The following is a 21,154-nucleotide window of genomic DNA, read 5'->3' on the forward strand; positions in this document are numbered from 1 at the left end:
GTGTCTGACTCATCCTGCACATGCCTGGGGCACCGTGGGCGCCAGGTCCGTTTGCAGTTGTCGTGAACTCCACGTGACGCTCAGACGTTCAACAGAACTCTCTTCGCTCCTGGCATACTGCTTTGCTTTTGCGTCGACCATCAGTTCTTGGGTGCCCTGATGTCTTTCCTCCTGGGACCTGACGTTAGACCTAGAAACGTCCCAGCAATAATAGGTACGAAGGCTTACTGTGTGTTTGTCTGGTGTCCAGCACCGCTACGCGCTCACCCACGTTATCGCGGTGAACCACGCAACAACGGAGTGAAGCAGGTGCAACTTTAAGTTCTGTGTTATGGCTGAAGACGTGGAGGCCCAGAGGGGTTGGGTTATTTGCTCAAGCTCACAAGTTGGTAAATGCAGGAGCAGGCCTCCCAGCCCAGATTCCAACCAGCGCCCGGGGTCTTGACCACGCTCTTCTGTTGCCTCTGATTGGCCACAGTTCACTCCTATGTCATGAAAAGCCCACATCTCTAGAAGCCCACCAGGGCCATTGATTAACCTGATATTTCAGGTGATTTGACTCCTATTCCTCTTGCTTTAATTTTATCAGAGTTCTCCTTTCCAGCTGGACCATCTGCCCACACATTACCCATCTCTGCACCAGGCAGGTTCACCTGTCTCTTTGTTTCCTAAGAAGGTAGCTTGGGAGAGCCCTCTGAGCACCCAGACTGTGGGGCTGTCCCAACGGGCGCCTCCAGACTGCTGCCTTCTACGGAGGAGGGCTCGCCAGCGGCACCCTCACTGTGGGCGGCTCCGCGAGACGATGCAATACGGCCAGCTCCAGGTGAGGAGCGCTCGGCGGGCCCCCGCCTCGTCTCTGCCAAGGCTGTGGGCACACGAGGACACCCAGAAAAGCTGGCGACTAGCTCTTCAGAGATGCAAGCTACTCAAACGTGCTTCTCACAACACATTGAAGACCGACAGACTTTCAAAGCTACCCCATAGCTGCAGATTTCAGCTTATACAGGAAACCTTCTAAATTACAGATATCCTAGCTCAATAGGTAACACAAGCATTTCCCTTTTTAAATATAGGAAATAAAAACAACAGAATTAAAATTCTGCTTCTTTTTCTCAATACACATTTATCTTCCTTATTTCTTAAAGATTGCATTGTTCTTTACTTCCTGTCTTTTAAAGTTATAATATTTGAGCTTCTCCATTAGGGATCTTGTCTTATTAAATCTTATTATCCCCAGAAACTCTATTTTCAATCACTATTACTATTTCTTCAGTGCTCTTCCCATTAAGGAAACTTCTGCAGAGAAGTTTTTATGGTGTATGCTTTATTTACATGCCTGTTCCTAAATTTAAACGAAAACTGAATCATTGCTTCAAACCAACACACAAATTTAATTCTGCTTTGCCTTTCAGTTTTTCTTTTATGTCTGAGGATAACCAGATGGAAGACTTTGTAAAGACTGAATAATTACTCTGAATTAGATTTTCTCGTCACTCGCTTTGAGGTTAAATGATGGTGGTGTTTGGAGCAACGGTCCCCACAAGACCACTTCTTTTCAGTCACTAGCTGTAAATCTGGGGTCTCCAAGACCACCCCCAGTTTTGATAATTCTCTAGAAGATCCCAAGAACTCACTGGACATTGTTTTGTTCATAGTTTCATTTTATTACAGAAAAAGGACACACAGATCCACCGAGGGAGGGAGACAGAGTCCAGGGAAGTAACAAGGGTGGACCTTCTTTTGTCCTCCCCATGGAGTTGGGTCGGGGTGGCTTTCCCAGTATCCAACACACCTCAAGCATTGTCAACTGGGGGACCCCCAGCCTTGATGTCCAGAGGCCTCACCTAGGTCCATCATGTAAGGGTGGCTGACCTTCCGTGTGGCCCATCTCAGGCTCCTTCCCCTCTGGAGGGACAGCTGATGTGCGTGGCCCAAAGCCCTTGCCCCTCATCACAGTATTACCATCTGGCTATCCCAAAGCCTCCGGGGAAAAGATGTCTCTATCGGGCATGACCTTCCAAGGGCTCAGAGATGACCTCCTGGCAGCTGAGGCCAAAGGTCAACTCCTTTTTTTTTTGGGCAAAGTTAAATACTTTACTACACATTTATTTATTTAAAAAAAAATGGAACATATTAAGTGTTGTTCCTTTTGTGCCGGGGATACAAATACTTATAATGTTCATAATATTTCCTAACTTTAAGGACTGATATTCCAGCAGGAAAGGCCAAGGAATACACACAGATTTGTAAGGAACGCAGAATAAAATCCAATAATAGTAAGAGCTGAAATGGGATGGGGACGGAGTCAGGGAAGGAGAAGGAAAACTATAGTCAGGGATGCCAGGGTAAGGCCTGGGGCAGGGACAGTGTAGCCGGGGGACGGGCCCTCAGCTGGGGTTGCCGGTCCCAACAGATTGACTGCACATTGTATTCTCAACCTTGGCTAGTGGCTGTCTTGGAGACTCTCAAAAGTTCACGACAGCTTTCTCTTCTTGCTGCCATATACCGCATTCCGTTCCCTCAACCCTGCTTCTCCTCGTAAGGAATTCCTACGCTATCCCAGGGAGGCGCTACTCCCATCTAAGAGCTGTGACTCTTCACTTCTCTTATTTTCACCTCCAACTCCGGGGGAGGGTGAGCCTTGGGGGGAAGGAGCAACGGTCGTTTCCAAGAAAAGTGGCAATGTTTTAGAAAAAGGAGCTGGCAGTGCAGCTTCAGGGGGTCGAAGTCCCACGAACGTGGCTGAGTCCTGTGACGACTGGAGCGTGCATCTGAGTTTAGGGTTCGGGTGAAAGAATTCCAACACCTCAGAACACCCCTACAATGCGAATACCACCAAAGGAGTGAATGACGAATGTAATAGGGTCTCATGCATGAGAGATCACTGTGAACATAAGTTATTGTTGTAGAAAAATGGTGATCCTACAAAAATAAAATTGTGAACGGTTATATGCAAACTCCAACACAGGCCAAGTGTAGAAAGGTGCTTCCTAGTGGGGGGAAAAAACCCAAAACAAAACAAAACAAAAAGCCACAACAACTTTCTTTTTCATCATTTTTTTGGGCACGTGTTAAAATTAAACAGAGTTTCAAGTTCAGAATGATGGAAAACCCCTAACTCTTCCGAACTGGACCTACGAGAGGAAGGTGTGGACGGAAGCAAAACTGACCGTGCTCTTGGTAAATGGGACCAGGTTTTCAGAGGTGTCGTCTCACTGCTGCTGGAGAAATGGATTGAAGGTAGCCAGAAATGGCATTTTTAGATAGATTTTCGTGAAACTGGTCATTTTAAGTATGCTATTCATTACTTTGTTTGTTCATCCAATAAATCTGTGGCACACGGACCACAGTCCAGTCTCATTGATGACCCTTGAAGCATCTCTACAGAATAATCTTGAATGTTACCTGATTGTACATCTGATATATTCTCAAAGCATGAAAATGGAAAACACGGAAATGTGCAATGAAAAGGGAAAAGACAGAAGCTGTGATACCCCCAGCAGAGGCACGCATGTAGTTTTAAACATAAATGGTGTCGGGGTGCCTGGGTGGCTCCGTCAGTTAATTGTCTGTCTCCTGGTTTTAGCTCAGGTCATGATCTCTGGGTTGTGAGATCGAGCCCTGAATTGGGCTCCAAGCATGGAGTCTGTTTGGGATTTTCTCTCTCTCTCCCTCTGCCCCTTCCCTGCTCATACGTGCTCACTCTCAAATAAATAAATAAATCTTAAAAAAAATAAATCGTGTCAAACATAGCTGTTGTTTGTGCTGGCTCCCCATCCCCAACCCTCACCCTTCCCAAATCAGGGCGTAGACCCCAAGGGGGTTGATGACGCCCCCCCCCCCAGTTGGCCCTTCCTCTCCTTTCTGTTCCTCTTTCCCCTGTTGTTCAAGTGGGCCAAAGTCCGCTGTTTCTGTAGCTGCAAGACCTGTCGGAAGGGATCTTTAAATTCTCATTCTCATGAGGCCAGTGGCAAAATTCTAATCACAGGAACGTCCCCTCTCTCTCCTCCCAGGAGAGCGTGAAGCCTGAGGGGGCGTAGTCAGCACCTTGACCACAAGCCTTGACCTTCGTCTGGGACTGGTTCTCCCCAGCACAATGCAAACTCACAACCTAATAATTTAATTCTTAATTTTGTAATTATTTTCTAATTACAGAAGTGATCCCTTCTATACAGAAAATATAGGCAGTGATAGGGTCAAATAGGAAAAACAGCATTTATAAAGCAGAGAATTTTCCAGAATGTCATGCAAATGAGCAAGATTCAGTGCTGCTGGACGCAGCTTACAATGTGGCTTTAGCTTCCATTCTGTCTGCAATTTTTACCTAGTTATTTGCTTACTGACTTATTCATTTGTATTTTAGAGAGCGATCAGACGGCTCCCCTGGTGGACTCGCGACGGGGTCTGATGTCCCCTCAGGGACGGGTTATCCTACCACGTGCCTGGGCCTCGTGCTTTGTCAGCAAGCCGATGGGCTGACACAGGAATGGGAGGGTTTTTAATTCTGAGTAAAATGCACTTCTCAAGGGCGCCCGGGGGGCTCAGTGGGTGAAGTGTCTGCCTTCGGCTCGGGTCATGATCCTGGGGTCCTGGGATCGAGGCCCATGTCAGGCTCCCTGCTCAGCAGAAGGTCTGGTTCTCCCTCTGCCTTTACCCCCACTTGTGCTCACTCCCTCTCTCACGAAAATAAATAAATAAAATCTTTAAAAAAATAAATAAAGTGCACTTCTCAGAGCCTGATCCTTGCCGAGCATCTCCCCCTTTCTCTTCTCTGTGTCCTCGTGCTCCGGCTACTGAGGTTCGAGTTTTGGGGAGAAGACCTCATTTTCCTGTTTCTCGGGCTGGAGGTCATGACAAGCCTGACAGTTCCCAGCCGAGCTGCTAGGCAAGCCATCCTCCTGTGGGCGAGTGTTGACCCTCACGGGCTTGGAGGCGAGGGGATCCTTAGAGAATCACATTTTATCAACCAAGTACCTTTCTCCCTTTATTGCAATCAAACAAGAACTGAATCTACATTCACATTGGAGTCCTCACAGTTTTGGGGAACCTAGGGAGCAAGAGGCCTTTTGACCCGATACTTAGAAGGCAGAGAGGGGACTTCCAGGAGATGAGGGATCTGCCCACACAGGCAGATAAGAGGAGCTGATGTTCACAGTGGACCCCATTCAGGACTGGCTGGGCTTCTCAACCTGAGGCGTTGGGAGGAATGGGCAGTTATGCACCAAACTAAGACATCTTGGCTACAGTTAGCTAGACATTTCCCAGTGTTTGAAGAACATTATAATCTGGTCAATCTAATTGTTCTTATTCAGGGATTACCTTAAGGCATAGTTACTAGTACATTTTTGAACTGTTTTCTCCGTTGGCATCATCAGCTACAAATGACCTTTCTGTTAAATCATAGAATCACAGTATTTTTTAGAGCAAGTGAGCTCTTAGAAGTTAACCCTAATTTCTCGTTTTGCAGATGAGGAAACGGAACCCTCCGGAGATTTATCTCCTTGACCTGGACCAAGTTCCCACAATTAATGTCTTTGTCCTTCTTGCACGTGCCCAGAATTCCCAGCCATAGCCGACACTGTTGACAACATGTGCCCCACCCAAGCACCCCTCCGGGAGCGCTCGGCATCTCACACAGCACCTATGGTTACGCAGGGAACACACGGGAAAGAGGTTCCAGCATGAGAAAGTTAACAACAAAATACTGACCACCACTCGTTGTTTGGCCCAGAACTCGTGCCCTGAGCGGGTAAATAGACTCTGACTGCCAAAGACAGCCACCGAAGAGGAACAAGGCAACCCCGGGAGGACTGGCCTCCTTTCTGGGTGGGGCACGTGGCTTCCTGGTCCCAGGTCTTGGGGCATTCCTGGACAAAGAGGCTGGCTTCTCTGGAAGTGGTCAAGGCTGACCCTGGCAGGGCCAAGGAGGGGTCATGGGGAGGCCCGGATGCCCTCGGGAGCAGCAGAGGTCTGCAGAGCCACTGGCCAGCAGCATCACCCCACAGGCAGCAGTGGGGCAGGAGTGACAGAGCACACCCTCCCTGCCAATTAGGAGCCCCAATCTCCATAAATAACACTAAGTAGGACTGGAAGGGACATGGGATGCTAATGGAAAGCCCTTCAGTATCAACCCACCACCAACCTGGGGCCTCATGACTGGGTCAGGTCCTGTTGGAGGCTGAGAAAACCCTTCTGAGCAGGAAAAAGAAATGTCTAGAACGTTCCATAAGTTTCAGTAGGTGACATTTGATCTTAGAGATGCCCTTTCGCTGGAGCTTGAGTGAGAGGTCAGAGGGCAGTTGGTGACTTAGAATGGAACAGTTTTTATAAATGTTCCCTCAAGAAAAAAAGTGTTGTCCTTTATTTTTAAAAAATCCACATTTTTTATATTATTGTATTTTATTTTATTTTCAACATGATACATGTACTCTGAATCCCTATCGCCTATTTCCCCTGTCTCCCCGCAGGCCTCCCTTCTGGTGACCAGCAGTGTGCTCTCTACAGTTAAGAGTCGCTCCTTGGTTTGTCTCCCTTGTCCTTTGCTTGTTTGTTCTGTTTGTTAAATCCCACGTGGGTGAAATCATATGGTACTTGTCTTTCTCTGACTGACTTACTTCGCTCAGCATCATACTCTCTAGCTCCATGCATGTTGCTGCAAATGGCAAGATTTCATTCTTTTTTATGGCTAATAATCCATTGTGTATATACACCACATCTTCTTTATCCATTCATCAGTCGATGAGCATTTGGGCTCTTTCCATAATTTGGCTGTTGTAAATAATGCCGCTATAAACATAGGGGTGCATGTACCCCTTTGAATTAGTATTTTTGTATCCTTTCTGTAAATACCCAGTAGGGCAATTGCTGGGTTGTAGGGTAGCTCTATTTTTAACCTTTTGAGGGACCTTCATACTGTTCTTCTGAGAGACCGCACCAGTTTGCATTCCTACCAACAGTGCACGAGAGTTCCCCTTTCTCCACATCCTTGCCAACCCTTGTTGTTTCTTATGTTGTTAATTTTAGCCATTCTGACTGGTGTGAGGTGGTATTTCATTGTAGTTTTGATTTGTATTTCCCTGATGATGAGTGATGGCAATAAATACAGGTCTATCAATGTAACTGGGGGACGGGCAGTAAGGGGGGCACTTGATGTGATGAGCACTGGGTGATACATGCAACTGATGAGTGAATGATCTGAAACTAATGACACATATATGCTAACTAATTGAATTTAAATAAAATTAAAAAAGCGAGGGGATAGAGAAACATCTACCATGCACAGGATGCCAAAAGAAGTCAAGGTAGCAATACTTACATTGGGCAAAATGACTTAAAAACGAACAAAAATCCATACCCTTAATCAGTTCTCAGAAGAAGGCCATTTGTCAGGTTTTATACTTTTTGGGCTTTTTTAGACAAAGTGATTATGAAAGTGTTTACAGCACAGTCTTGGTGATTTGACTGTGTAGGAACTGGAACGGTTTTGTTTTAAATTTTAACTATGGAAAACCAAATACACATAGAAGTAGAGAGAATACCTGGCGTCAGCAGACACCAATGCAAGCCAGGCTTAAATACAGAGCTAGCGTCTGGAACTTTCGGCTCTCAAACAGATTCAAAGAAGGACAAAATCATAGGAGGTAAGAATTACGTTTATTTACAGCATCGCTTTGGGGGTGTTTCTCCATTGCACTCTGGTTTTCGGAATTGATGTGTGTGCGTGTGCGCACATGTGTGACATCATGCTTAGATGGTCCTCAGACTGTTATGTTGAATGTTCGGTCAGCATGCCGTGCCCTGTGCTTGCTGGGGACGGTTGGGAAAGGCAGTTCAGCGTGTCCACACCACAGGCCCTGGCGCAGAGCCCACAGCGTGGACCTGAGTGTGGCAGGACACGCTCCTGGGTGGGGGCCGAAGGGTGGGTGGCTGTGTTTGGTTCCACTCACCGATGAGCAGCACTGCTCTGAAGATAACCACCGGGCTTTGGCTGCAGGCCCCAGCTCCCTACACACCCCCAAATATTGGCACAAATCCCTTCTCTATTAGTGCGTGTTATTTTTTTTTTTTACTTCAAAGTTTGCTTGGAAATACAAGAAATCAGACAATGCTTGCGCATTCGGGGCTGGGGTTGTTGGGACGGGCAATGAGGGGCTGGTTCTCTACTCCGTCCCGTGGTGCCATAGCTCTCCCTATGGTAACTCCACGGGTTCGGGGCAAGTCCCACTTTGGGTTTTCCCAGTCCCAGGGTCAAGGGCAAATTATATAGTTGTCTCTATTTAATTTCAATTCTGTAGCTTTTTTTTTTTTACCATAAACTCTAATATTGCTTTTCATTAATGTATTTTTTGATAGAAGAAACTTATAGAAGAAAGATTTTCAGCTGTAATGTCTGTGGACCTGCCCCTGGGCTCCCAGTGGAGCTGTCCCTTAACTTTTCCAGAGTCAGAACGACTTGACCACACTTCAAACATTTGCTCTGTTCCTGCCCCAAGCACACATTGTACATCTGTTTAGTTGACAAATAATCTTAAAAAAAAAAAAACATTTCAGTCATAAAGATAGGAGTAAAACCTCTTTGAGTTCCCATGAGACCAGAGCCAGGCAGCCTACACATACTAAATGCATAAGATAAATTTGTAACTTTCTGGAATGTTCTTCGTCATGATGATTTGTAACTCTTTGGGCGAAATAAACACATATAACCCTGTATTAAGTGTTCTTTCCCCGGAGCTCTCTGTTCTTCCTGAAGGTGGTGTACCCTGGGCAGCTGTTCTCATTTGGGCTCAAATAAAACTCTTCCTTTCTTCTAGAAATTTTAATAGGCTTGTTCGATTTGCGTCGACAAAACTCAAATGATACTTACTGAGAAACTTTAGGAATTTGAAGGAGACTATGATGTGACCCATGAAGAAGGCTTTCCACTATCCCAGGGGAAAAACAGGGGTGGTCAGACAACACACACGAAGGTTCACTCATTAGGCCCAGACAAGAGAGAGCCGCATAGCTTTGTGTCAGGAATCGGCTCTCTTCCAGGGACGTACGCCTGTGTCTGGCAGCCCCCACCTCCACTGTCCGGGCCCCCACCTGAATCCCGCACGCACACTGGGGCCTCTTGGGAAGATGCCTCACTCGTGACCTTAGCGGACTACTTTATTGAAGAGCACGCACACATAGGGTCGACTGCTGTTCCCGTCGTTCGGGATTCAATACACTCATCACTCAGGTACCGACAACTCTTACTTCAAAACCATGTATCCTTTAACTAAGATCAGAAAACAAGGAGTGACGGCTCTCAGGTGTCTGCCTTTGACTTGGGGAAGAATTTTGGGGATAGCATAGCCTGCAGGACGTCACCAAGTCAGGTGTGGTGCGGGCAGGGGCCTTACACCATCTTGCATTAGAGTAACGTGGGACCCCTGCAAGCTTTGCCCCATTCATTCAAGACGTCAATGCTTATTGCCTCCTGCGTGCATGTCTCTGGCAGAGCTAGTCAACTGACCTATGTCACAGCAGGGTCAGACAGACCGAAACCTGACCAGGCAGCTTGGAGGGCACCGCAGATGCCTCCGTGACTCTGAAGGCTGCGGCGGGTGGGGCGGGGGCCCGCGTGGACAGCGCGTTGCTGAGCTCGGGGCTCCCCTGGCGCCATGGGCTTCCTGGCCTCCCCAGTGAGCACAGGGCAGCAGGTGTGTTGGGCAGCAGGTGTGTCAGGCCTCCAGGAGCTCCTCTGCATGTCCTGCTTCATGTGGCCGGAGCTGTTCTGCGGGGGGCTCTGCTCCCGGGCCGGGGGTCCCGCAGCTATACCATGGACAGCCTGAATATTAGACAGCACTGGGCACTGGGCCACCCCGGCCGACAAAGGCCGGTCCAGGAGAGCAAGGGCTGGTTAGCAGACAAGCGGGGAGCAGCACCGGCAACCCCCACTGAGCTGGAGCCCCGTCCCGCAGCACGGCAGCCCCAGGGTCTCACACGGTGAGAAGTGTGTATGGGCAGACTTCCTAAATGTGTGATTACGACGTCCACAGGCCCATCGCTGAGAAAGGACGGCTAACGCGTAACGCTGACCTTGAGTCTCCTGCTTCTTCATCGTCTGCATTGTCTCGAAATCGTGCGATTAATTTTACAGCTGATATTTCTTCAAGAATATGCATTAAGAGAAACGAGTTCTTACTATATATTATCTCTTGAAAACTTGCTATCAGGCACTTTTTCTGGTGAGTTGGGAGGGAGGTTTTGGCATTTCTAATTGCCGATGTGGGTAGATAATTTCCCCAGACGATGAGCTTACTGTGTTCAGATCACATATTAATAGGTGTGTAATTATACCCTAAGCTTCTGAAGTCGTCGGGCCTCCCGGTGAACTGGGGAGGGTGGACAGCATGCCCCTTTAAGGCAGGGAGTCCGTTAGAACCAGATGGGGTGGGGGGCACGCTGGAGGGACAGGACGGCAGCCCGGGGGACCGCCGCGCACTGGAGGGGTGAAGAGCGTGGAATTGAGGACCTGGCATGACGCCCCCGTGTCAGAGAAACGGGGGAGAAGGGCCTCCTCCTTCAGGGCCGTGGGAGTGATGAAGTGAAGCCGACTTCCCGGTGAGACCTCAGGAAGACCCCCTTGAGGATGGAATGGCGGAAATACCAGGTCGTTCACTAGTCTTCCCTGTCGGTGCCTCTGACTGCCTTTCGTCAAGAGGTACCGGCTTTCAGCGGCCTGTGTCCTGTCACTGTGGTCACGTCGCTCACCCTCGTGTCTGCGGACTCCGCAGCTTGCGAGCAGGTGCATTCCCGCTCATGTGCGGGTGACGGGTTGTTACCATCCCAGCTGTCCTCGTAAGTGCACCCCGCCTCAGGCTCATCCGTGTGCCAGACCGTCTTTGATCTGCTTCTGGGTCAGACCTCAACCTCTTCTTGATAAAGACCCCGTTCCCGTCATGCGGAGAGAAGAGGAAGGCCGCGAGCCTCCTGGCACCCGTGGCGAAGCTGTCCTCTGAGAGCCGCTCCCCGGCCCGTGTCTCCCGGTTCAAAGCCCCAAGGGAGCGCAAGAGCAGGAAAAGCGGCGCCTCTACGGATGTTTGGGAAGGTGTCGGGAGCACAGTGGGGGCAGCGCCGGCCTCTCTAGGAGCCAGGCCTGCGGGGGGGAGGGGGCTCCCCAGGGGCCCCACTCCACCCCCGAAGCTGTTAGGAAAGCCGTACTTTCAGCACAGGACATGGGGTTTTTGGGAGGGAAGGCTGGGGACTGCTCAGCGGGGCCGGTGAAGGAGCTGAGCCCCCAGGTTTCCCTGTGAGATGCCCCTGATCATGTGCGCCACGGCGCTGGGGGCCCATTTTCCAGGAGTTGAAGCGGTTTCTCTCGGTTGCCAAGGAGAGGCTGTGTGTGGCCTCTTCGGGCCCCTCTGTCTGTGGCTCCTGACACGGAGCTGGCCTTTTCCTGGGGTCAGTTTGGTCACTGTAGGGACAGACGGCCGTGACAAAGAGCTGTCTCTCAGGCTCACCTCACAGTGGAGGGTGGGGGGCCCAGGCCGCTCCTGACCGCCTCCTTCTTCCCCAGCAGGATGCTGACCACCGAGGAGCCCACGGAGCCTGCCGAGACCGGCCGCCTGGAGGAGGATGGCGGGCCTGGGGCCGATCCTGAGGACACAGCCGTGCTCTCCGGGGAAGACAGCCAGGCCAAGCAGATGCTGGTGAGTGGCCCCACTGGGTACGGAACGGGGCTTTTCCTTAGTTTCCCCTGCAGCCGTCCCCATCCTGAGCCTGAGGCCAGCACTGAGATTGCCCTGGCTTCCTCCTCTGGTCAGATGCTTCAGCATGGACATTGATACTTATCTCCCCGGTAGGAGGGCCATCTGCTTCTCCTCCTTCTGCAGCCCTGTGTCCTGGTAGATGAGAGACAGGGTGGGGAGTGTAAGGAGATTTGAGTGTCTCGGCCTGCTTCCCTAATCCAAGGGAAGGCACGAGACTGGATGAACTTGGTTAGAAGAACATTAGACAGTGTGCATGACCTCAATTGTGCAGCCAGAGTTCCGGAGTGCCCTCAGCCTCCTTGCCTGTCCCTGGAGAAGGGGACCACTTCTTTCCACCCAGTTTCCATGAAAACCCCCATGTGTCCCCCTCCCTTGGTGCCACGTGTCCAGTGGCCGTGGCCACACGGTGTAAGACCCTACCTCCCATCACAACCCCAATTATCCTGGAAAGACAGCATCAAATGAAGGGTCCCATGGGCAGGCGGGTCTGCTGGGTTTAGAGTGCCGTGGCTTCGGCTACGTTCTCAACCGTTGACAAAATGTCCATTTCAATACAACACAGGTTTCCCTTGTGTTTCTGGGAATTCAGAGGTATTGGCTGCAGGAGCACTGGTAGTAACTGGATTTCCTGGGTGCCAGAGCGTGTGAGTGTGTGAGGTGCCCTGAGCGTGTGAGGGGCCCACCCCCTTGGAGTCTCAGGAATCTGCGAGAGCAGTTATGATTCCACATTAATAATAAAGAGAAGGGAGTCTTGCTTACGGTCCCAAAGCAGCACGGGGCGGATGCAGCCCCAAGTCTCGGGGTTTTTGACTCCTGAGGGCAGTTGCTCAGAGGCTTATGGGGACACAGACACGTGGATGAGTGAACAGACCCTCAACACAGCAGGGGTGGAGGGGGAGTGCCCTTTGTGACCCCATGACAGAGGGCAGTTTCGATACAGCTGGAAACCCTGGCTCGGAGGGTTAGGTGACATTTCTGAGGTTCTCCTCAAATAGGATCCAGATTCAGGCCGTGGACAGTGTAAAGCTCTTTCTAAGTCACGGACCACGACTGCCTGGAAAGGGTAGGGCAGGGGTCCTGGGATGACAGTGAGCAACACGATCTCCACCGGAGCTGGAAACCCTTCCCAGGGGGTGCTGCTTGGTCCTTGAGCCCCGAGCCAGGGTCACCTCTGTCCCTGACGCCTCTGTCCCCGACGCATCACCAACAGTGGGCCTCCAGCTCTTCTGCGACCTCTGAGCCGAGATTGCTCTCTGTCCCTTCCCTTGTTTCCTCCCGCCCCTCGTCCAAGGTCAGCTTCATCTGTGAGTCGGTGACCTCGGACTGGTGACTGACCTGTAGGGCCTCTGTTCACAATGCTAGCTGGGAGATCACTTCCCTCAAAGGCTAGTTTCAGGATGACACAAGAGAACTTGGGAAGCAGGTGCCAGTGTCCATCGCACAGCCGCCGCTGAGCAGATGGTGTTTCCACGCGGCTGGTGCTCGAGCCGCGAGTGTGCAGATGCTCTCGCATCCTCCCCACAGCATCAGAGCGGGGCTCTGGGCCCCAAGCCCTGCTGCCGCGTGTGTCCAGGGCCGGGGGTCCGTCCCCTGCACCCAGGCTGCACCAGAAGTCAGGGGAGCCCCTACAGACGGCCTGGTCGGGCCACTTTGTGCTGGAGAAGGCTCACCGCCCTCCCCCCCGCTGACCTCTCCCCTGCGCCTCTGCCCCAAACCCCAAGCCGCAGACTCCCGGTGGGAAAGTGCCTGACAATTGTCCCAGGTCCCTGGGGCCATGCCAGTCTTCACAGATTTGGCATTATTAGGATAATTCCTGGGGGGACGATATGAATTTAATTTAAAATGAAAATGCAGTTTCTTTCCCACTGTTTCTAGAATAAACAGAATAATGCAGTCACTAATTTCTTCTCGAATTGCATAATTTTCATTTTTAATCATAAATTTGCAGTGTGATTCTAATTATTTTTCAGAGATAATGTCTGTGAGAGGAAAATGCTTTTTTTGAGGGTTTTTTTTTTAAAGATTTTATTTGTTTGTTAAGGGAGAAAGTGAGAGAACACAGGCGGGGGAAGGGCAGAGGGAGAAGCAGGCTCCCCGCTGAGAAAGGAACCCGTTGCGGGACTAGATCCCAGGACTCTGGGATTGTGACCTGAGCCGAAGGCAGATGCTTCACCGACTGAGCCCCCCAGGTGTCCTGGGTTATTTTTGTTTTTTGGTTTTATTTACTCATTTTCTTTGTTCTATGGTTCTCTGCTAAACCGCTTCTCACACAGGCGGGTTGAACCTTCCTTCCCGAACACAACCTGGGTTCTTACATACAAAGATGTCCCTTGTTTTGCCCAGTAGCCAGTTTCTCTTGTATCCGCACGTCTGTTCCGTGTGCTAATGTGAAACCTGTGAGATGTTGCAATGGACGCAGGAAATACAGAAACAACAGCCCGAGCTCAATCTACGTCTTCCGTCCTCTGCTCTGGGTGCCCCCCTTCGGCCCAGGCCCCACCTCTCAAAATAACGGCCTGAGTCATTCTGGCATCATTTTGGAGAAGAAACGGTAGCCCAGAGAGGTGAGGTGCCTTAACTGAGGTCACACAGCGAGGAAGTGGTGAAACCAGGATTATAACCCCGTCTGAATCATCTCAAACGCTTGCTCTGTACTCCCTTGCCTGCTGCCCTGTCAGGGTAAGATTAAGAAAGAAACCAGAGTTCTCAGCCTCTTTTTGCAAACGAAGTAATTCACTAACCATCTTTACTGGTCGTGTTATGTGGGCTGGCTGCTAGGGCACCGCTCGATACAAGTGGGTCAGGGTGCCACAGCCCTGTTTCTCTCCTCAGCGGTCGGACGCCCCGACCTCTCCCAGAAACATCCCGTCTCCTGTGGGAACGGGCTGGAGGGAGTTGCGGGAGATCTCGGGAGCCAGCCAGAGCAGCGCAGTCTGAGAGCTTGTCTGCCCTTCCCCCCCCCCCGGTGCCCTCTGTGCCCCTGCTCTCCGGGACCAGCGGCTGCAGCGGCAGGTGGCCCGGCTGCACGAGGCGCTCAGGAGCCAGGAGTCCCGGTGGGCCGCGGCTCAGCGCCAGCTCCAGAGCCAGATAGACGCTGTCACGCGACAGAACCTGCAGCTTCGGGTCGGACTGAAGGCCTCGGGGCCGCCGCGGCCGGGAGCCTGGGAGGCCGTCACAGCTGCCCTGGGCGCCAGAAGGAAGGCGGGCACCCTGGTATGGAAGGCTTTCTTGTTTTACCTACAGGTGGCGTCCCAGTAATGGTGGACGCGGGGTCTGTGGCGCGGGCAGTGATGCTTGCCCTCCAGAGGTGAGAGGGTTTGCTGTCCGCAACCCCACTTCCGTCCCATAAGTGGTGGCCAAGGAGCAGTGGCCTGCTCTCTGCGTGCACCTGATAACCCTCGAGAGCAGCCGCCAGTGCTCCCCGGGGACCGGCTGCTGGCCAGGCAGGTGCCGTGCATCCCTGCTTGCCCACGGCAGGTACCCCGGTGCTAACCCCCGACGGTCACGCGGCTGGTGACCCGGAGTGCCTGGATTTGGGGCTCCGCTCCCTGATGCCAGAGCCCTTGCCCAGAACCCCAGGGGGCGCTCTGTTCATGCACCGGGACAGCTGGTGGGGGATGAGACCTGGACCGCCCTGCCCCACCTCAGAGAGTCTGTGTTTAGGAACCAAGCGGCAGGACGACTGGCTTCAGGACAACAGGTCCAGGTTGTGGGGCTGGCTGCAGGGCTGAGGGAATGTGCTGGAGAGGCGGTGGCCAGGGCTCCGCTGCCTTGTCTGTCCTCTAGTTCCTGAGTGTGCGTCTGAGCAACTCAGATCATTGCAGGTCTGAGCACAGGTGTCGACAGGAAACCATGTAAATCCCGGCAAACTAAAAGTGGGCTATTTTCCAGTGGACTCGGGAAAGTCCTAATATTTCTTATCTGTACTTGTTGTGTGAACTTTTAAGTCTGTGGTTCAAGGAGTTAGGATATTCCAGCTGTAACACAATGATTCTCACACACTCACACTCACCCACACCCACACACACTCATTTTGAGCTCAGGTGCTTATGACTTTCCAAACATCTGTTGACGCTGGGCACCGCGCTGGTCCCAGGATGGTGGGGTTGTTTACAAGGACACACCGGATCTGATGAGAACAGCATGGCTACGTGACCCTCCCGTCAGGTACGCACAGGCACCTCAGCGTGCAGACACAATTGTAGGGACAGCGTATTAAACAGCCAGTGACACATGAGAGCAAGACTGAGGATTAGTGGCTCTGGAAATGAGATGAAAGGCAGCTCCAGGCCTCTCCCCTCGCCACGTCCTGTCGTCCCATCACGGGCTGAGCGGTGAATGACACAATCCCGCATCCCGCCACAAGCGTCATGCTCTTTCCAGGCTTTGCTTCAGAGCAGGGAAGCTTGGGATTCTGCATTTCAAATCTTTAATAAATCGTGAGACAATGCAAAAAATAAGGTCACATTTACTTCTTTCTTCAATACTTTCCCAGTTGAAGACACATAATCCATGGAAATAAATATGGGTGCTATTTATTTTGTTGTCTTTGGGAACCTGGGGTATTTTGAAATAGTGAACAACCGTGAGAAACAACGCACATTTGGGAAGTGCTGTGTTCTGTGAGCACCTTCAACGGGTTGGGGGGGGAAACCAGCCCGAAACCCCTCCCCTTCCATCCCTATTTGTTCCTAGCACATTGCAGTTGTTGGCTGGTTCTTGTCGTCACCATATCTATGAAGATGCGGATATTTCCTCTGAATTTTCTTTGTGATTAATTGCTTTTTAGGGATCACAATCTGCTTTAGGGAAAATGTTACCTCTGTCAACTGATGAAGAAATACTACTGAAACATGCAGGCCGCAGAAGTCATAGTGCTACTGTCATAGGACAAAGACAGTCATCTAAACATGGCCCTTCTTCCCAGGTGACCCTCAGTGCTTATGATCTTTAAAAGAAAGCAGAGGTCCAGCACCCAAACTCATGTATCTCACTAGCATCTCACTGAAAAATCCTGCCTCCCCAAATGAGCAACCCTTACTATCCTGTCCTTGTGAAAGCAGGGATCCAGGCCTTGAAAACTCAGGGATCCAGTCCTTGCAAACTCAGGGATCCAGTCTTTGCAAACTCAGGGATCCAGTCCTTGCAAACTCAGGGATCCAGACCTTGCAAACTCAGGGATGCAGTCTGGCAGGTGATCTCTTCAGCACACTCACCATAGAGAGTCTGGCTGGGAGCTGAGCACCGGTGAGGGCTGGCACCCAGGGCTGTGTGCTTTCTTACCATTGATGTAGCCTAAGGCAGGGATTTTAAAAATTAGTTTCAGAGGTAAAATTTAGGGATTCATCAGTTGCATATAACACCCAGGGCTCATTACATCACGTGCCCTCCTTAATGCCCACCACCAAGTTACCCCATCCCCCCAACCACCTCTCCTCCAGCAGCCCTCAGTTTGTTCCTTAGAGTAAGAGTCTCTTATGGCTTGCCTCCTTCTCTATTTTTATCTTATTTTATTTTTCCTTCCCTTCCCCTATGTTCATCTGTTTTGTTTCTTAAATTCCACATATGAGTGAAATCATATGGTATTTTTCTTTCTCTGACTGACTTATTTCACTTAGCATAATACCCTCTAGTTCCAGCCACATTGTTGCAAATGGCAAGATTTCACTCTTTTTGATGGCTGAGTACTATTCCATCGTATGTATATAAACCACATCTTCTTTATCTATTCATCTGTTGATGGACACCTGGGCTCTTTCCACAGTGTGGCTATTGTGGACAATGCTGCTATGAACATTGGGGTGCAGGTGCCCCTTCTTTTCAATACATCTGTATCTTTGGGGTAAATACCTAGTCGTGCAATTGCTGGGTCATAGGGTAGCTCTATTTTTAACTTTTGGAAGAATGTCCACACTGTTTTCCAGAGTGGCTGCACCAGCTTACGTTCCCACCAACAGTGCAGGACGGTTCCCCTTTCTCCACATCCTCGCCAACATTTGTCATTTCCTGTTTTGTTAATTTTAGCCATCTGACTGGGGTGAGGTGGTATCTCATTGTGGTTCTGATTTGTGTTTCCCTGACGCCGAGTGATGTTGAGCACTTTTTCATGTGTCTGCTGGCCGTTTGTGTGTCTTCTTTGGAGAAGTGTCTGTTCGTGTCTTCTGCCTATTTCTTGACTGGATTATTTGTTTTTTGGGTGTTGAATTTGATAAGGCAGGGACTTTAAGTAGCACATCTTTTTATGTCCTTTGGTTCCTGCGTCCCTTGGCTTTGAAGCCATGGTATTTCCTGGGGTCACTGCTGTGGCTTGTCCTGCTGTTTCCACATGGGCTTTGTTTCGGGGCCTCGGTGTAGGATGTTGTTTGATCTCGACGGCACTTCTCTTGCTCAGGTGAGCTGCTCTTTAACATATATCGGCAGCCAGCATGTTGGTGACCGTCCCAGGTTTGCATCTTCCTTATACTTGGGAAGCCCCTCTCTGTCCTCAGCCAGCATTGGGTGACAGGGTTAATGTGGACCGAGAAGACCCCCAACTCATCAAGATGACCTAATGTCCTGACATTCTTTCCCAACCCGACTGCTGAGTAGACGGTATTTCACTCCTGGAAGGAGAGTCTGGAATCTGCTCTAAGCCAAGCATTTATTGCTAGTGGGAAAAGCTACTTTTTGGATCATGCAAGCAGAGATTCTGAAGTCCCAGGATGAGCTGTGTGGCTCTGGTGTCCTCTGAGATGCAGCCTGGTCCTCTGTTCCCACACTGAGCTGAATTAGCGACATGCATGCAGTATAGTTGCTTCAGAAATGAATGCATGAGTGAATGCATCCCTGGCTTAGCCGTACCTCAAAACCATCGATTTTTGAATCCTGCAAAGGGTAGAAAAACTCTTACTATACATTTTCAAAGTTGGTTTTGAGCTATTTATTTTTTCAAAGTTGGTTTTGAGCTATTTATTTTGCTGTGGTGGCCAGCCAGAAAAGTTGGTTTTGAGCTATTTATTTTGCTGTGGTGGCCAGCCAGAAAAGGGGATCAGCCACAACTTTCCTGAATCCCACAAGAGCGCCGTGTTCTGCTTTGTGGGATGTCGGAACAGAACTGTACTGGTCTGGCTTCCTTCACAGCCAGCACCGTGTGTTTGCAGATACTTTTGGGTAAAGTGACCGTTATTAACATGAAAACACCCCCACATTTGTTTCCAGCCGGTGAGGATGAAGACAGAAGGAACCGAGTCAGGGGAGACAAGGTCCTGTGAAGCTGGAGATGAAACTCTTTCTGGAAGTCTTCAGGACAGACGCACTGTGCCTCCCTCCCGGGGGGTGCCCTCTGCGGAGAGCCCAGCTGCGCTTGTGGATGGACAGGTGACACTTAGGCAGCCGTGCTGTCTTTACAATGTCCACTTCGGTAGCATTCCACTCAGATCGGACAGGAACACTCAATTTATGACTCAGAATGGTTTCGTCCATTCGCAGTAATTGTATGCCCGTAGATTAGAAAACGGGGCTCTTTAGAAAGGCGTTCATCTAAAGAAGCAAACTGATTGAGCTGATGGTCACTTGCTCCGCCCTGCTTTGCATATCCCTGCATTTGGTACACCGGCTTATCTGGTGGCGCTGAGCGCGGTGCTTTTGCTCGAGTCCTGGGATGTTGCTGGGAAACCTTGACACTTGCAAATGGCTTTCTGCAGCTCGCAGCTTTCTTTTTTTTTTTTTTTAATTTTATTTTATTATATTGTGTTAATCACCATACAGTACATCCCCAGATTCCGATGTANTTAGTTGCGTATAACACCCAGTGCACCATGCAATACGTGCCCTCCCTACTACCCATCACCAGGCTATCCCCTTCCCCCACCCCCTCCCCTCTGAAGTCCTCAGTTTGCCTCTCACAGTCCATAGTCTCTCATGTTTCATTCCCCCCTCTGATTACCCCCCTTTTCTTTATCCCTTTTGATCTGAAGTCACAGGCTCAGGTTCCGTGGCTGCTGTTGCTCCAGGACACACGCCGGTCCTCCCAAAGTCTGCAAGAACCGAGTGGCCATCACTCGCCGGAGCCAGCCGCGGATGTCATCCGGCTCAAGGAGGGCAGCCCAGCCCCTGATGAAAACAGTGAGGACCTCACGGGGGGTTTCCTTCCTATTTGCTGCTGGTTTGAAGGTGTGAGCTTTTATTACACGTGCCCACCCAAAATCTTAACCATGGCCAATGCATGCAAGGTCCTTTCTGAGCATCTTTTCCAATTCCCCTGCTGGACCCTGGTCTGTGTGTCGCCAACACTCCCCAAACCCCAGCGAACGCACACCCAGAGCTGGGTCCCAGAGGGCTGGCGTCAGCCTTTGCCTTTCCTCTTGGGCAGGCTCTCCTTTCTGCACCTTCTTGGTGCTGCTTTCCCCAACTTCTGGAGGCAGGGGCTCCCCCCTCAAGCCTCCGCTGCCCAGCAAACACATTATCATGGCGATAAGGTCTCCCCTTCCTCTCTGGGCCAGACTCAGCTTAAAGGCAGAGACAGCACCTTCCCATCTTCATCTCCCAAACTTAACACTTGCAATAGAGTGACATCCAGTAAATGCTTATTGAATATATTCAACGAATAGTTCATGTTTCTTACAAGATCAAATGTCACTTGTTGCTAATTGACCCTACATTTGTGTGACTGACCCTCTATTTGTAAAGTAATCTCCTGAATAAAGAGAAGGTGTTCACTGTTGGTTTAAATTGGACTTAGAAATTGCATCAGGATAATAGAATTTTTAAGATGTGTGTGCACTGTCCTTTAAAACTCAGTTTCTTTACTTTTTCAGGCACGTGTTCACTGCCTTGCAAGGGTCCTGAGGGCGGGCTCCTCACCCCAGAGAAGACTGATGGGTCCGCCCGCTCCTTGCCGGGCACTGCTGAGCCACAGGTGGGTGGGGTTGAGGCTGGCACCAGCCCCCCAGGACTGAGACCGTCGTGCCCACCCATCTCCTGGGGAAGAACAGAGTACTGACCTGCTTCCAAATGCCCCTACTCTCTGGGGATGCTCAGCCTTCCCAATAAGAAGCAACATTCTTTTCCCCTAGATTTTGAAGTTGCATTTAGCATCTAGTCAAAACAAGATTGATATTTTTACATCACTGAAGAGTTCCCAAATCAAACTTTTATATCATTTTTACTTATAATTTTTCATTAAAATTAATAGAATCAAAAGCAAATATAGCAAAAATACATTTCAGCCCCATCTAGCGGTCCATTTATTGTGTGTTATATTTAATAACAAATGTCAAAAAAATGAAATAATTTTCTCCATGGCAGGAAATTTGGGATGTAAACATATTTATGATATAAAAGTAGGCAACCAGTAGGAAAATATGAAAGTACAGGTCCCATTTACCTCCTATTCGCTCAAGAAAAGCCTGCATCTGTTTTGCCCTTCCAACACCATC

General features: G+C 50.1%; 1 protein-coding gene across 1 annotated transcript in view; it reads left to right on the forward strand.

The window, feature by feature from the left end:
- Window positions 1–9,647: 9,647 nt before the first annotated feature.
- The window catches only part of LOC105237394, a 29,497-nt gene continuing 17,990 nt past the window's right edge, over window positions 9,648–21,154 (forward strand). Inside the window, exons 1-7 of the mRNA XM_034670802.1 lie at window positions 9,648–9,686; window positions 10,691–10,827; window positions 11,549–11,678; window positions 16,528–16,665; window positions 18,936–19,094; window positions 19,694–19,889; window positions 20,534–20,634. Of these exons, the coding sequence (XP_034526693.1) occupies window positions 9,648–9,686; window positions 10,691–10,827; window positions 11,549–11,678; window positions 16,528–16,665; window positions 18,936–19,094; window positions 19,694–19,889; window positions 20,534–20,634 (900 nt within the window). The remainder of the gene's footprint in view (window positions 9,687–10,690; window positions 10,828–11,548; window positions 11,679–16,527; window positions 16,666–18,935; window positions 19,095–19,693; window positions 19,890–20,533; window positions 20,635–21,154) is intronic.

The sequence above is a fragment of the Ailuropoda melanoleuca genome, chromosome 10 (genome assembly GCF_002007445.2).
Source record: "Ailuropoda melanoleuca isolate Jingjing chromosome 10, ASM200744v2, whole genome shotgun sequence".
Taxonomy (NCBI): Eukaryota; Metazoa; Chordata; class Mammalia; order Carnivora; family Ursidae; genus Ailuropoda; species Ailuropoda melanoleuca.